At 38.9% G+C, this 17,882-nt stretch overlaps 1 protein-coding gene across 5 annotated transcripts in view; it reads right to left on the reverse strand.

Moving 5' to 3' along the window:
• Positions 1–13,973, reverse strand: part of Ercc6l2 (ERCC excision repair 6 like 2) — a 131,293-nt gene extending 117,320 nt beyond the window's left edge. Inside the window, exons 1-3 of one of the 5 annotated variants that reach the window (XM_017794869.2) lie at positions 13,657–13,973; positions 10,995–11,161; positions 4,321–4,440 (exon numbers count right to left, since the gene is read on the reverse strand). In XM_017794869.2, coding sequence (XP_017650358.1) covers positions 4,321–4,440; positions 10,995–11,161; positions 13,657–13,702 — 333 coding nt within the window. In that variant the 5' untranslated portion in view covers positions 13,703–13,973. Of the gene's footprint in view, positions 1–4,320; positions 4,441–10,618; positions 10,640–10,736; positions 11,162–13,656 lie in introns of those variants that run through there. The other 4 variants (XM_008855120.3, XM_029557182.1, XM_029557183.1 and 1 more) reach the window with 4 other exon arrangements.
• Positions 13,974–17,882: the final 3,909 nt, after the last annotated feature.

Consider the following 17,882-nt stretch of genomic DNA (forward strand, 5'->3'; position numbering starts at 1 on the left):
ATTTCTTTGTTTGTGTGTTCTTTAAATTCACTGAATTCTTTTATCATGTTTATAATTGTTCTTTTGAGTTCCGTGTCCTGCATTATCTCTAGGCGGTTCTCATTGTACTCTTCTAGAGGACTATTGGTATTTGGTGAGGATATGTTATTTTTGTTTTTCATGTTGTTATTTTTTCTCTGTGATTTTGACATGTGAATTTCTTTTGTTGTTTCTTTTTCTTGTGTGAGACTCAAGCCTTCAAGTTTAGGTCTGCTTCTTTTTGTTAACTTTATGTGTCTTTGTGGTTTACTTGTTGGGCATGAAAGGCTGCCTAGTCTAGGCTTCAGGTTCATTCTTATGATTTTTATATTGGAGTGGCCAAATTGCTTTCATCTTCAGGAGTTCCCACGGAGGCCCAAGTCAGATGAGGATCAGATGCTCTTAGGCTTTCTCCTAAGGTCTGAATCCCTCCAGGAATTTGGGGGCTGGGCTGGCCTGGGAGCAGGGCCCAAGAAAGATGCTGGTCTCGGGAAGCTGGTGGCTGTGTCACACAGGGATGCAAAGGCTATTGTGATTTTCATACAATATAATTTAAGGCATTTACATCCCTTCCCCTATCCACACCTCTCCTTACTGCCCCAACCTAATTCAATGTACTCTAGTATAATATATATAATATTTATTATATACATATATCCCTATAGAATATAATTAGTGTCCCTTCATTGGAGAATTTCCTTCAGTGTGGGTTTATCCACTGGAGCCTTGTTAACCTGCCAAGAATCCCATCCTTGAAAGATTCCCCCTCCCAGCAGCCACCAGTTGCCCTAATTTCTTTAGGTTGGGTTGAGGTTTCTTATCCACTTTCCCAGGGATTTTTGTCTAGTCTGAGATTGCATGGGACTTGTGCATGCTGTCACCATTACTGTTTGTTCATATGAGTAACTGACCAGTTGCCTGAAAAAACTGTTTCCTTGTGGCTATCTACCATGTCTGGCTCTTACAATCATTTCACCCCCTCTTCTGCAATGGTCCCTGAGCCTTGGGAGGCAGAAATTTGATAAAGGTGTCCTATAAGGGATAAGCAGTCTGAAGCCTCTTGCTCTGTGTACATTGACCAGGTGTAGGTTTCTGTGTTAATCACCATCTTCATAAGGAAACTTGGCTGGTGAGAATTGAGAGATGCATTAATTAATCTATGAGTATAACAATAAGTCATTAGGAGTCAGTTTAACAATAACCATTTAGTAGAAAACTAGTATTAGGTTCTTCCCTATGTCCTATGACCTGTCTAGCCTCAGGTTCCTTAGCCAATGTCAGGTATGGGATCTACTCTATGAAGCAGATCTTAAATCCAATCAAAGAGTGGCTGGTTACTCCCATAATATTTGTGCCGCTATTGCACTGATGGGCATATCTTGCCAGGCCAGTACACAGTGGAATATTATTCAGTTCTTTAGAAAAAATTATGAAATTCTCAGGCAAATGGATACAACTCTAAACAATCATCCTGAGTGAAGTAACCCAGACTCAGAAAGACAAATGTCACATTTTCTCTCATTGCTGGATGCTAGCTTTGAAATCTTAGATATGCATGTTTCAATCTGAAAATTCAGAGAAGGAACTAATAAAAAGCCATGAATGGGGTGGGAAGATTTACTGGGAGGGGTGGCAGAATGGAGAGATATGAAGAAGGAAAGGGGAACATTAGAGTGTAAGAAGGGTTAAAATAGGTGGGGAACAGTAGGGTAGGACAGAGGAGGGTGTATGGGAAGGGATAAGTAACACTCAAGGCCTGTAGAAAAAAGCCATATGGAAACCTACCACTATAGAAACTTTACTTATAAAGTACAGACATATACATTATAAAGAGATTAAAAGGAGTTACCCTTTAACAGTGGGACACTGCCCCTTTATAGGCTAAGAAAAAAATAATCTCAATGCCAGGAATGGACTCCCCCTATAGAAGCTGTTGACTGGGGGGCTCATAGATCCTCAAATAATACTGGCCATTGCCCCTGATCTTGGTTACCAGAATGTGGTGGTAAAACCCTATTGTTGAAAACACTACATAAATAAGCTGTAGAACAAACAAGGAGAAATCAAGCAGGTGCTGACTTCAGAGACTCATCTCTACTGGCTAGTGTCCATAGTATTGGAAGGTATTATGCAAACTGCCAGAAGGAAACAATAATCATCAACCCTACCCATGTCCATTTAATTTTCCGTCTTTCTATCTTGCCTCAATTATTAAAACTCTACAGTGCAATCAGTAAGCTTGACTAAATAGAAAACACAAAACTATGTGGCCATAATAACAAACAATATAGAAAACAAGTCTATATTTTAAAACAGACTATATAATATGCAATATCAGAGCATCAAAAATTTCTTTACAAAGAAAACATTATATCACTCTTTACCCCAATACTATCATCTGGAAATTTTTTAACTTGTCTTTTAAATAATACTTGGGTAAAGAAGAACAAAATTGGAGTCACAGACAATTTAGAAACAATTAGTGAAAACATTACTTATCAAAACAGGAATAGAATTAAAGTCATACTCAAGGAATAGTCATAGCATTAATGGAATTTATTAGGATACAAGTTTAAACACAGGTGAATAAAATCATAGCTAAAGAAGACAGATTAACAGCAATGTATACTGTGGCAACAAATTTAAATATGTATGCATGCACACGTGATGAAAGAAAAGGAAAAATAAAGGAAGGCATTAGTGTAAACTGAGGCAACTATTATCACATTTTAGGAATACTTTTCTCTTTTTCCATTCTTGCTCTTTCTAAAACATTTTGAATATAATTATACTTCCATTTAAAAATAGTACTTTTTTCCCTTTCTTTTTCTCCCTAGTCTAATTGTCACAAGTGGCATATAATGAGATATATAAGTTCTGTAGAGCCCTTTAGAACCACAGACCTGAAGCTAAGGCTAAAGTAAGACTTAGACCTCTTCTGTAATCAATACATTATGATTCATCATGCTCTTCAGGATCCAACTGAATCTGACACTCAATATGCATTAATGCTATTAAAAATAGTAAGAGAATTTAAAGAATAAATGGAATACTTAAATCAATACTTCTCAAAAATTTACATAAATGGATCTTAGATAAGAGTAAACTTGTACTTAGCAATCGTGTGTAAGGGCTGTATAAAAGAACTTCAACAAAGTAGTTCATTATATTAATAAAATGATTTTTTATCAAAATCACTCCACCTTCATTGCTATCCAATTTCCTGGATACTGAGGACAATATAAAAAATGTATAAGGTACCTGAGAGATGGCTCAGCTAGTAAAGTGCCTGTTGTACAAACCTGTGGACCTGAATTCAATCCCCAGCACCCACATTTTAAAAAAGCTGGGTGGCAGAGTGCACCTATAATTCTAGTGCTGGGGAGATGTAAACAGGAGGATCCCTGGGGCCTATTGGCTAGCCAATTTATCTCGATAAATGAATTCCAGGTTCAGTAAGGGACCCTGCCTTCAAAATGTGGATAGTAGTGGTTAAAGAAGACATGTGACTCTGACTTCTGGCCCCATAAATATGCACACTTGTGCAGGTGCATCTGCAAACACATGTGCACACCCATATGTATGAAGACATAAACATATACAAGACATATAATCATTTTTTCATTTGACTCATTAGAAGTCTCTTATTTTGTTTATGGATATTCTACCCTGAGCATGACCCATCTTGTCTGACCTTGAAAACTAAGCAGAGTCAGGGCTGATTAGTACTTGGATGGGAAAAGTCTCGTTTTTATAAAAAATTTATAAACACATTAATGAATACCATTCATTGTCAGAAGGGCAGATGCAAAGATATGCATAAATCTAGTCTTTCTCATTTCAACTTCCTTGTATAGGTAGTCTCATATTATATATACATTTCAACCCATATATATATATATTTCACATATATATTTCAACCTTAAATATAAATGGCACACCTTTGTTACCAGTATCTGTAACTGCTTCCTTTCATTCTTACATAAATTAAAAACGAAACAATGAAGTCTTGAATGAACTTTACAGAAACATTCATGAAGTTTAACAAATAAATCAAATTAAAACATGTAAATACAGTAAAAGACTGAAACCCTCAAGTTTTAGCTGAAATTATATTTGTGATTCTGAGATGTAACTTTATTAAATGGATGAAACTGGCAACTTTTCAAAATGTCATCCTATAAAATAAATATTTTAAGACCTTTAAATTCTTGTTTTAAAATGTATACTATATTGCATAGTGTTTAAATGACTCCCTGCCTTTGCAACCATCTTTGAGCTGACTATATCGAGATACTTTACCTTTTTGGCTATACAATGCGGTTCCTTTTTCATTCTTCTTAATAAAAACTCTGGCATGTTGTTTTCAATATCTTCACGAGTTCCCTTTTTATGTAAAACTGCAGCCAGAAATGAAATAACCTGGAGAAAAAGGGGCTTTTTCAATTGCCATGCACACATCAAGACACTGAAAAATACCACTATGTACGTGACTGCCCACTATATATGTGGCAAATGACATACAGGGATTTGTGAGGGGAAATGTAACACAGAATTAGTACTGACTTTCTTTGTAGTAACAGGGATGTATAAAAATACTACCTTTGCTGGGCATGGTGGCACATGCCTTTAATCCCAGCGCTGGGGAGGCAGAGGCAGGCAGATCTCTGTGAGTTCAAGGTCAGCCTGGTCTACATAGTGAGTTCCAGGACAGCTGGGGCTACACGGAGACCCTGTCTCAAAAAGACCAAAAATAAAAATAAAAATAAAAAAAATACTACCTTTGAACAATTTAAAATTTTTTCACACTGCCAACTCTTCTAGGCAAAGTTCTGCCTATTCAGTGAATTCTTTCCTTATTGCATCAGTTGAGATACTGCCTATTTGTTTCTACCCATAGAAACTATCTCTTCATAGCCTCTATTAGAATAAACATTATATATTTTTCTTTCCTTGTAGACAGTAAATTCCTTCAAGGAGGAAATATTTGCCTTGTAAATCGAATGTTATTTTAAGATGAGTTAATATAATTCATCTATATACATACCATTGTGAATAAAAATATTCTTCAAAAATGAGGACAAAAAGAAGAGAAAAAGGACACATAACCTCACACAACAAACACCAAGAAATATTTGATTAATTAGGTGTTGGTTTGAATTTTAGCTCTGCTTGTTTGGCAGCTATGTGTACTTGGGCAAGGCAGCTAACTGCCTTGAACACTATTTGTAAAAAAGAGCAAAAATAATATTAGCAAGGTTATTTTAAAGACTTGGGGAGAACGTGTATGAGGTAGGTATCCATATTGGAGGGGCAGCCAATCATTACCTTAAAAAAGAAATTATAGAAATATTAAAACCTAAAGAAAACTTAGACAATAATTAGAAATTCAGAGAAAAGGAAGCAAGGAGGGGGCTAAAAAAGAGGCTCACTCTAGCCCAGTCTGGCCTAGAAATCACTTCAAATCCACGCAGGGTGACCTCAAACTTACAGCAATCCTCCTGCTTCAAGCCTGCCAAGTGTTGGAATTACAAAATATTTTTTAATATGTACATACCTATTATCTGAATCCCAAAGGGCAAACGAAAAAGAAAGGTAGTGAGACATTTGAAGAAATAAAAATTGATGTTTTAAAAATTAAAAAAGGGACTAGAGAGATGGCTCAGCAGTTAAGAGCACTGGCTGTTCTTACAGAGGACCTGGGTTCTGTTCCCAGCACCCACACGATGACTTAACAACTGTCTGTAACTCCAGTTCCAGGTAAATCAGATGCCTTCTTCTGACCTCTGTGGGCACTGCACTACATGGGTGCAGTTACATACATGCAGGCAATACAGTTATGCACATAAAATAAAAATAAAAAGAAACTTAAGCCATAAATTCAGTAACTAAGAATACCAATTACCCACCCCCACCAAAATTTAAAAAGCTAACAAAAATATACAAGTAGGTGCTTCACATACCAAAACTGAGACACAAAAATAATCTTTAAAGTGACTTGAGGAAACAAGAACAGAGTACCTACAAAACAGCAGTGATTAAATAAAAATAACAAAAAACAACACAGACACTACAAAATAGAATATTTTCAAGGTAATAAAGAAAATAAACAATCTAGATTTTTCTTTTTTCTTTTGGTTTTTTTGAAACAGGGTCTCCCTGTAGCCCCAGCTGTCCTGGAACTCACTATGTAGACCAGGCTGGCCTCGAACTCACAAAGATCCGCCTGCCTCTGCCTCCCAAGTACTGGGATTACAGGCATGTGCCACCACGCCCGGCCAACAATCTAATTTTTATATCCAGTAAATATTCAAGAATGTAAAGTGAAGATATTTTCAGACAACCAAAACTACCATTCATCACTAAAAGAGATACACTAAAAATATTAACACTGGCTGTGGTGGCACATGCCTTTAAACCCAGCACTCGGGAGGCAGAGGCAGGTGGATCTCTGTGAGATCAAAGCCAGCCTGGTCTACATATTGAGTTCCAGTCCAGCTGAGACTACAGAGATACCCTATCTCAAAAAAAATCCAAATAATAGTAACAATAATGATAACTAAAGGACACTGTAGATACAAGGAGATGATTCTAGATAGAAGATCAATGACACGGGCAAAAAGTAAGAACAAGGAAAACGACAAATATGTAGGCAAAAAAGGTACACTGCCATAATGAAACAGTAAGAAAGTATTGTGCTGGCATCAATTAATGAGAATTAGAAGCTACAATAACAATCTTATCAAGTCAGAGGCAGCACATTTACAGTACTCTAAAGTCCTTGTATTGTCCAGGAGAAAAGAAAAGCATTATGTATGTTACATCTTGCTAAGTCAAAGACATCTGTTATGAACTCTAGGGTAACCACTAGCAAAAAACAAACAACAACAAAGAAGGAGGAGGAAAAAAAAAAACCAACCCCCCCCAAAAAAACCCTAAAGGAATGTATAACTACTTAATAAGTGGAAGATATAGAAGATAATATAATACAATCTAACCAAAAGGCAAAAAAGCTATGACATAAAACAAATAGCAAAACAACAGCTTTATAGCCAAATATTTTAGAAGCATATTACATGTATACAGATTGAGTGCTCTAAATAAAAGGGCAAAGACTGGGCCAGCAAGATGGCTCATGGGAAAGGGGGCTTCTTGCCAAGTCTGACAATCTGAGTTTGTTTCCTGACACCCACATGGGAGGAGAGAACCAACTCTTCTAAGTTGTCTTCCGACCCACCTGCATGCATACACAGACACACACACAGAGAAATAAAATTTGTGTGTATGAGTGTACTGCCTGCATGTGTGTGCATCCATGTTGTGCCAGAGGTCAGAAGAGAGCACTGAATTCCCCTGGAAATAGAATTATGAACAATTGTTACTCATCATGTGCATGCTAGAAATCGAATCCAGGTCCTCTGTAAGAGTAGCCAGTGCTCTTAACCACTGTAATAAAAAAATCTGGTAAAAGACAAGGATTGTCAGATGCAATGACAATGAAAGCAAATGAAAGCAAAGACAGAGAAGAGGAATGGTGGTACTCATCTTTAATCCCAGCACTCAGGAGGCAAAGGCAGGTCAGTCTCTATGAGACTGAGGCCAGCCTGGTCTACACAGTGAGTTCCATGCCAGCTGGGGCTACAGAGACCTTGTCTCAAAAACCCAAATGAAAATAATAATAAATAAATGGAAAAGATTGAAAATGCACCAAGAAACCAAATAAAAATATTGATATAACTAATGTCAGATAAAAAAGACTGAATCAGGAGCTGAAGAGATGGCTCAGAGTTAGAGAGCACTTACTGCTTTTATAAAAGACCAAAGTTTTAAGTATTTTAGTCAGTTAAGCTTAAAGTTATTTATGTTTTGCATTAAAAATGTAACTGTTTAAATTTACTGAATTTCTTTTTTAAAGAGAAATTTTATTGATTCAAATATTTCATATAATGAATTTTGATTATATTCAGACCTCCTCCCCCACCTCACCCCTCACCCCTACCTCCTACGTTGTGTCTTCTATTAGCAAAGGAAAAATGTCATCCATCTTACATAACGCATCTGAGCTGGGTGCCTCAGAAATCATATTTCATTAGAGTATCAGTGATGGATATAGTTCTTACAATCAGGTGCGCCAAAGTAAGGGCCCACTCCCTTCCCTTTGGATGTGGTTTTGGGTCAGAATATGCCCAGGTTTCTTAGAATGGGATTTTTACTCTTAATTCTGTTTCTCTTACACACTACTTAGGAATGTCAAGTAGGGATTTCTCTTTTATTCAGTGGTCAGAAATGAACATTTTGCAAGTTATACTTTGGCTGTTTCCGGGCCTCACTCAGCACAATGACCCCACTGTGGACCAATGTATTCTCCAACAGCTTGATTCCCTACAGGATTTTACTGTGGGTAAAAGCAGAAGCTAGGTGCTCACAGCAGGCAGCCATTACTTCACAGGTCTCCAATCCAAGATTCTCTGTGTGGTAGACAGGAAGTTTCACACAGCTTCATATGACAGCTTTACACCAGTGTCCTCTAGTTTATTTTCTGAAATCTGTCAACTTCTCATATTTCTAAGATTGTTGTGGCCTGCAGCAGGTCTTGACACCAGGGTGATGTTGATGGTCAGCCTGACCATGGGTGCCTCCAAAGCATGTGGGTAGGCCGGCCAGTCAGTTTAGCTCCCACCCTGCTATTGCATGTGGGCTGTATGGCCCAGCTTGAGTCCGCCCCATTGGTGTACAGTGGGTGACCATGCCAGTGCCCCTCTACCCCACCTCCACCTGCTGTGCACCTCAACCCCACTAGTGCACACATGGTAGGCCAGGCCTGAGGCTCCACTGGTGTGTGCCAGCTACGAGGCTGGCTCTGCCCTACCGGTGTGTATGGGCAGCCAGACTAGCTTGGCTCCACCATCTTGGCTTCCCAACTACTTTCCCACTTATTTCCCAAGTCCTGAGTTCAGATATTTGAGAACAATCTAGAAGTAGCAAAATTCTTAATTAAATGAAGAGGCCAGGAGTCAAGTTTAAGTCCTTGTGCTGAGAAGATTTGGGGAAAATAAATTATACCCAAGAGGCCTTTAAAAAAAAATAAATAAAGGACATGGAGCCAGGGAGGGAGGTAGTAGTAAGGTGGGGCTGGGGATGGGGGTATGAGTATGATCAAATACATCGTATGAAATTCTCAAAAAAACAATGAAAATTTTAAAATAAAGAATTGCAGACCTTTGAAAGGCTATCATAAAAATAAATTTGGAGCTAGAGAGATGGTTCAGCAATTAAGAGCACCGGCTGCTCTTACAGAGGACCTGGGTTCAATTCCAGGCACCCACATGGCAGCTAACAACCATCCTAACTCCAGTTCCAGGGGATTCTATGCCTTCTTCTAACTTCTGGGGGCATTACACGACATGGGTACACTTACATACATGCAAGCAATACACTCACACAAAATAAAAAATTTGAAAAACACTAAATTTTAAAGATCAAATTATAAATTACCTTGACTGTAGTTGAGAACACACCCTAAATGGACAGGCAAATTAAAACCATGACTATGTCTTAGCCTGAAACAGAATTAAAGTAATGCTACAATAATCTGTCAATATCCAAAAGGCAGGCAGAAAAGGGAGGGTGTGAAGAACCACAGGGGTAGTTCATGGGCAGGGCTGCCAATGCTACCACTTCGACACTATTTCTAAATCTGTCAAAAGCTACAATGACAAACAAGGACATTTCAGAAACAGTTTGTCATCGGCAAAGAGAATGTGGCTATTTGGAGAAGGTCTGGCCTGCTCTACTACACTCCACCGGCAGAGGACAGGTCTATCAGACTCTGAAGTCACAGATCAATGATAAATTTACAATGAAGGTTATAAAACTAATCTCAAAGACTAAAAATAATCAAAAGATGCTTTATTGTGGGGTACTTATAAGACTGCTTATAAAGGAAAAAATAAAAATAAAAATTTCAATCTGCCACCTTTAGAATAGTAAAAGGCTAAAACCTGTATTTCAAAACTGAAATGCCATTTTGAGAAAGAGTTGTTTTCACAGGCATTCCTTTCTAAACTCTGTCAAGCAAATGTTTTTGTACGCTATCTTTCCTCACATGCAGACAGCTCCTGACATACAGAACAAATAGAGGCTGGGACACAGTGCATCAGACGTTCAAATCAAAGTACCAAACACTGTCTCTTTCTCACAGGACAAAAAAGAGGTGGCCACATTCCTCATTTCTTTCATTTCACAGGACATAAAAAGACATAAAGTACTCAGAACCATACTCGATTTTGAAAGGAAATCTAGCTCACTAATCTTTACAAAGCTGTATTCCTAAAATCGGAACTGCACAGCAGATCAAACCAAAAGCACAATTTGGTCTTTAAAATTCTGGGACATTTCTTCTGCTTTCAAAGGGTTGGGTTTCTAGAGACTAATTAACTTTTTATATTGTACCTGGCATTTTCTCCATAAATAAAAATTAAGAAAAATATTAGCCCATAAATACTATATATTAAGACACTTATTTAAAAAAAGTCACTGTCCTCAATTTTGAAACTTTACTGTCTAGTTTGTAAGCCAAAAACACAAAATTTATCCTAACATGTGGTAGTAGAGATTTGCATGAGGCGTTCACTCTTGTACATAATTTGATGATCTCATTGAATTTTAGTTGTAATTAATATAAATACCTGAATTTTAGTTGTAATTAATATAAATACCTGTACTGTTTTTCCAAGTCCCATATCATCACCAAGAATACACCCTCTTCCTTGGATGTAGTGTCCATAGAGAAACTGGGCTCCTTCCCTTTGGTAATCTCTCAAGTACCTATTAATAGTATACGGAATAGAGTGTCCATCTTCAGATAATTTAAAAGCATTAACAGATGATGGAAATTTTTGGTCTGGGAAATAAGGTTTTTCCAAATCTTCATCATCAAATATAAAATTCCTGGAGAAATCTTTAATTGACCTTACTTCTTGAAGTTTTTTAAGAGGTATTTTCTTTTCTTGAAAATCTGAATATAGGACAACTGCAAAGAGCTTCCCATTTTCATCCACGGTGACATACTTTATGCTTGCTTCACAGAGTTTTTTATTATCTGGAGAAGGAGCAAGACATCTTTCTCCTGGATACCAACAGTCTATAATAAAGAAGAAGATGGAATTTTCAAAAAGCTTACAAAGTAACACTTCATTTACCCACTGAGAACATTTTTATGGTATCTTTACCAAATAACTGAAACAAAATGGATTATATTTATATGCATAGGTATCTTTCTAAAATATATTATATGGTCTAAAATAAACAGTATAATTTCTTTCCTGTGGCTCTTATGCTGGCTGTGTGTTATTATCTACCCTGGAGTTTAAAAAAATATATTGCTTGGACACCACCCCTTAGTGACACTTCATTTCACTGTTTGGTTGTTATTACTGAATTTAAAATTGATCCTGATGTACAACCAGGGTTGAGATCTACTGACTGACATGTTCTTGCTGGCCCATGAACAGTATACACGTTATCACTACATGTCAAGCAACAGAAATAGAGTAATGAGTCAGCTGAAATCCCCTGGACAGCAATTCTTTCGTGGTTTTATCCGCCCTTTTTATGGTTATTCCACCTCCTTTCTCTAGAGACAGGTGCTCTCACTGTTGGTATTGCTGCTTCTAAATCAGTGGTATACAGCTAGCCAAGGGAACCCAGTTTAACTACAATGATGTCACAGCTTTCCCTTCTGGGTGCTGAATACTTAAAATTGTTAAGAGATGAGTTCTAAGAGTCCTTTGTAAGGTCTGATGAGTCTTATCTGTATACATACAAACTTATTCTTTGCTAACTGTACAACCATCTATTTGATTTTCTATTCTGAAGATTTAGCATTACGAATGGGAAAGGAATATCTCTAGAATATACTATTAAATACATTCAGAAGGCACCAAATAAGAGTAAGGTAAATAAAAACAATTTTCCAAATGGAATTCCTCATGGCAAGAATTCAAGAAATACATGATTACAACCATAAGAGCACTGGTAATTATTTTCTAACATCTATCACTGACACCACAGACCATAAATAGTTTCCTAGGGTCTTCCAGATAAGCTCTAGTCAGAGCTTCATAATACTCAATATTACAATGACAGGTGTCTACTGTCTTAAGCAAAACAACTCATGATATTCTTCACCAATTCCTCCTTGAAAGTAAAGCCATCACACCCACTAACTTAGTGAGTCTGTTTTACCATAGCAACCTACATTGGAAGAAGAGAAGAGTGCTACAGGATGTAAGTACTGGGGAGTCTAAGTAAGTTATCTCACCTGGCACTCCCTGGGGGAAACAGCTGAAGGACCTTTTATGGGTACCTTTGTAGTTCCTGGGTTTGAATAATTTCCAGTACAAAATTAAGTTCAAGCCAGAGATGATTAGCTAACTACTGGGGGTTAAAAATGCTAAACCCGGAGGATTTCCTGTTGAATGGTGGGACGAAGGCTAATGTTCCTCATGATCTGAGTCCCTCGCTCCCTTTTTCATACCAAAGCAGTCTGCTTGCTAGGCTTCTTCCAGCATGACAGCATGCTCCCACCTAAGACCCCTTGAGCTTTTTGTTCTTTTCAGCAGCACTCTTTCCCTAAATACCCAAGTGACTGACTCACTAGATTCAACTGATGAAGTAGCATTCCATTTACCACAATCTCCACTCACAAGATTCATCTATTTTGCATTTACCTGGCAGGCTCCTACAGACATTATCTGTGGGTCTTGAATTATTATATCTATTCTTAACCCTAAGAGTTCAAGATCTGTTGCTCACCCTGAGATTTAGCACTGAATTCCCTTTATTTCAAGAGATTGATGCCTCCCTTAAAGGAAAGGCAAGTTAACCAACATATTCCTGGGCACACAACACTCAATAGCTGGTAAATGTGCTATATTATATTAGGTCATGTGGGATGGCTCAGGGAAAGGGCGTCAACTGGCCCCTAAACCTGATGACCGGAGTTGGATCCCTGCAACCACATAGTGGAAGGAGAGAACTGACTCCAACCTGTCCTCTGCCCTCCACCTGCGTGGCACATGTACGCCAGCACACACAATACTTTTTCTAAAAAATCTGTTATATCAATCACTATTATTAACGGAAGCAAAGAGCAAGAAGGTATCTCTGATGACTTGTAGCAGATAAGCACGCCTTCCTCATAAACCCTCGGTAACTACTAGAGGCTGGATAGTGCCTTACTACACCGTGTATTAAGTTCTTTGTGTAACATAAGTCAACTGAAATAGCCCAACTGTTGTTCATCTACTTAACAAGCTTCTAGTATTGGATAATAACTGGTGTATAAAAAGGCAAAGGAAAAAAATAGGTAACATTTACTGAACGCTAAGTCAAAAGTGGAGTCGCTTGTATACGTCTCATTTAATCGCAAAACCCGCCAACTGCTCAGTAAGTAACTTGGGGACAGCACTAAATCCACGGGCAGTCTGAGCCCAGGGTCATACACTGAATCACAAAGCGGTCCCAGCCAGGAAGGGCTTCCCAAGTGCAGGTGTCACTCCTAGGAGCCGGCGAACACCTCAACCGGAAGTGCCCTGAGCACAGGTGAGCGCAGAGGCGCGAGCTCGGAGCTCATACCTTTGCGGGCTGACTCGGCGCGGGGCTGCGGGACAGAGGCATCCATCCGGTCAAGGAGAGGAGCCTGGCAACCCCGCGGCTCTCAGCCCACGGCCGGCGGCGAAGGGCAGCGACCAGGGCACGGGGGCAGAGTGTGGCCAGCACCGCGCCGCCCGCCCACCATCGGCCTCCCGGAGCGCCGGGACTAAGCGGGGCAGGGGCCGCAGCGTCCGCCCCGCCCTGTGCGGAGCCAGACTTCAAACAGCAGGGCACACGGACCCTATGTCTTCCTCGCCGAATCTGCCCAGCCTCAAGCACCCACCTCCGCTGCCCTCCCTCTTTCGGGAAATCCCGCGAGAACGGGCTCCCAGCCGCCAACTCCCGGAATCTCGCGAGAAGATGGGGGGGCTCCGCCCTAGCGATCTTTCTGCAACTCTTTCCCCTGTGGGCAGTAGCAGGAAGGTCCGCGACCGTTCCAAGTATCGCGAGATTTGGTGTGGTTCGCCTCCTCTCAGCTGCCAGCAGTTAAAGAGGTTCTCTAGTTGGTTAGACAGAGGCTCTTGGCGGAGTCAGTCATCGTTGTCGCGGTGCCACACGCCTAGGAGCTTTGGGAGTGCGATTTCTTGGGTGAGACACTTGGAACTAACTTTTTCGAATATAAAACCAGCTACACTTGCCATAGTCGGAAGGTAAACGTGGAGTTGCATTAACCTTTAGAGAGATTTTCTTTACCGTTTGAACTTAGCAGTGATTTGTACAATACCCTGGGAGAAGGCTGTGCACACCGTGCCATCCGCCGTCTCAACACCTTCAGGACGGCGCCCAATGGATGCTGCCCCTCTGACACTCTTACAGACTTAAGTTGACTAAGTAAAAAATTATTCTTGGATACCGTCAAAATGTTCATGTTCTCTTCCCTATTTCATGACATCATAATAAGCCTGTATTTTTTTCCTATTGTTGCTACAACCAGTTATCACATTTTTTTGTTTAATAGTTATTTAAAACAACACAAATGTTATTCAGAGAACATTAATTTATCTTCTGGTTTTGTAGGTCAGAAGACATGCAGGTATTCTTGGGCAATAACTAAGTGGCATTCCTTCGTGGAAGTTGTAGGAAATCACAGTTCTTGCCCTTTGCTCCTCGGTGTAAATTCCCCAGCTTGTAGCTCTCTTCCTTAAAGCCAGGGATGTTGCATTTCTCTGAGCCGGCCATAGTGGTGGCTCTCAACCATTGCATATGGCTGGGAAATAGTATTTTTGTTTTTAATTTGTGTATGTATGAGTGTTTTGCCTGCTTGTATGTAAGTGTGCCATGTGTGTGCAGTGCCCACAGAGGCCAGAAAAGGGTGTCAGATCCTTCTGGAACCGGAGTTAAGAACAGTTGTTAGCCACCATGTGAATTTTGGGCTGGAAACTGTGGTCCTTTGCCAGGGCAGCCAGTGCTCTTAACTGCTGAGCCATTTCTCCAACCCCTATTTATGTATATTTATTTTATGTGTATAAATGTTTTTGCTGTCATGTATGTAAGTGCCCCACGTGCATGCAATGCTTGTGGAGGCCAGAAGAGGAATTAGGAGTTAGATGGTTATGAGCTGCCATATCGATTCTGGAACCCTAATTCTGAGCTGCTGCCAGAGCAGCCCATACTGTTAACCACTGAGCCATCTCTCCAGCACAGAAAGAGTACTTTTTGAGAACTTGCTAAAATAATCCCATTTCCAGATCTGCAGTTTCCAGATCTTGCTAAAATAATATCATTTCCAGATGTGCAAGAGCCCTTTGAGAGTAAGATAACATATTTATGGATCCCTGGATTTAGAGACCCAAACATCTTTGTTGGATGATCATTATCTTGCCTACTATAGGGCCTTATTTGGGGAAAACTATATAGCTATTTGTTCTGCAAAGAGATTTCAATTCCTTTGCTGATATTAAAAATTAGTACAATGTTTTCATAGGAATGCTTCATCTAGAATATCACTTGTTTGCTTACCAGTAAGAAAAACCTTTGAGAGAACCATCTAAGAATATAGAAATGAAGTTAATAGCAATGACCTAACTAAAAGGGGGTGTTAGTAGCAAATAAGAGAATTAAATAAAGGTCTTAGAACAGTGCCTGGACACAATAAGGATTGTTTGTTCTATTGTTACAGAATACATCCACATGAAAGCTACATGCTGCATAGTATTTTGGATAATGGTTGATTATACCTTATTCAATTCAGTTGATTGATTGGATTCTAACTTTAGACATCATTTATTATATGACATATTTCAGACACAGATACAAAAAGAAAAAGTAGCTGATTATAATAACCTTTTATTCTAACATGCAACCTGATATTGGAAATCTTAAAATCTAGAAAAAAGTCTGATTCTTGGAATTCATGAAGCATATCTGTTTTACTTAAACTTCTCTCATATTCTGAAATCAAAGTGGCAAATAGAAAATTCTAGCTTGCTTTTAATTTTTTTCTACAACCACCAGAGAAGTTTGCCCCTGCCCCCATTAGTTGTATGATACTGTATGATATTGTCTTGCTTTTCCAGAAGTCTGTACGATGTAGATCCTTACAGAGCTGACATGTTATTTGATACTACAAGTTATTTGATAACCCCCAAAGTAAGCTTTGATTTAAAACAAAGAAGTCCTCTGGTTGAAAGAACACACCCTGGTGACTAACAAGAAAAGAGGGTGCCTCCTCTTGAGTGTTTATTCAACTGCATGGCCATGCTTATCCTGTACTGTGAAGCAGGAACAGTCATGACATGAAAAGTCTTAATGAACTGCATATATCATCAAATTAAGCATGCTCTAACATCCTTCCCACCCTTAACAGTAGCTGTTGTCCTTCCCAGTTGCCTGTGCATTCTCATGTATAGATGTTGTGAACACCCAGCACCAGGCCAATCACTTCAAGGTGAAATCGTAGTATGTTCAGGAGTTCTAAAGCCAATATAAGTGATGTTGGATTGACCATACTATATGCAGAACCACTGGCAATGGAAGACCTAACAAAATCAGGCCAGCTAAGACTACAGAAATAGGACAGAGGTGTAGCACACCTAAACTAAGTATACAGCATATATTTAGCACACATGAGACCCTAAGTTCAATCCTCACCACCAAAAAGAGAGAGAATAATACAATAGCAATAGCATAGACATTTCAAAAGAATATTACTTGACTATCAAAAAGGCCTTTAAAAACAATGATTAAACCCTCTAATACTGCATTAAAATTGGTTTCTATTTAAGTTCACAATGCAAGAGGCATATATACATGCATATATATGGTAAATAGGTCTCTAAAATAATGAACCTATCAAAAGACTCAAGGAAAAAATAGATATGGAAACATGACAACACAAGAGTTACAAAGTTATATTGTCTTAGTTACATGAGTTTGGGTTGTAGCCTTTCTCCCTTAGTGCATTATTTCAGCCAATAAAAAGAAAGGAAGAAGAGGTGAGTGAAGGCAGGGGGAAAAGATAAAATAAATGTGTCCTGTTTTGCAAATATGTAATTTAAATTTTAAAAATCAAGAGTTGGGAATGTGATCGCCAGGGCTGGACATCTCTGCCCTACAGTAGGGCTGAGACCTTAGCAGACTGCCTTAAAGTGCCAAATTCGGGCCTTCCCTAAGCGAACTTCCCAAATTGTATTGTGAGTGCTCACTAGTAGGGGTCCAGATGTTAGAAAGAAGCCTGAGTGTACCTGACTGAAGCCTCTGTGGGAGCTCCTGAATAGCTGATCTGAAGCCTTCAGTTCCCTCCAGTATAAAATCTGAGAGAACTTGAAATCTAGAAAACCAGCTTTATGTACCCAATAAGAAAACTTCCAAGGCACACCAGTAATACAAACAGAATCAAACTTCAACGCAACAAAAGAAAGCTTGAGTTTCATACCAGAATCAAAAACAACAAAAGAAATCCACATGCCAAAATCACAACAACAAAAATAATAATATGGAAAACCAAAACAGTATGTTCCCACCAAACTCCATGAGTCCTATAGAAGAGATCTACAAGGAGAACCCCTAGAGATAACCCAGGACACAGAATTTCAAAGAACAATCATAAACATGATCAAGAAATTCAATGAATTTAAAGAATACACAAAGAATCAAAGATCTAAAAAAAGATAGGGATAAACTTCTGACTGAATTCACAAGAGATAGAAATATTGAAGAAACTCAGTCTGAAATGAAGGAGGCTATGAAAAATTCAATAAGCCAATTTT

Source organism: Nannospalax galili, unplaced genomic scaffold (assembly GCF_000622305.1).
Source record: "Nannospalax galili isolate Female #2095 unplaced genomic scaffold, S.galili_v1.0 scaffold467, whole genome shotgun sequence".
NCBI classification, from domain to species: Eukaryota; Metazoa; Chordata; class Mammalia; order Rodentia; family Spalacidae; genus Nannospalax; species Nannospalax galili.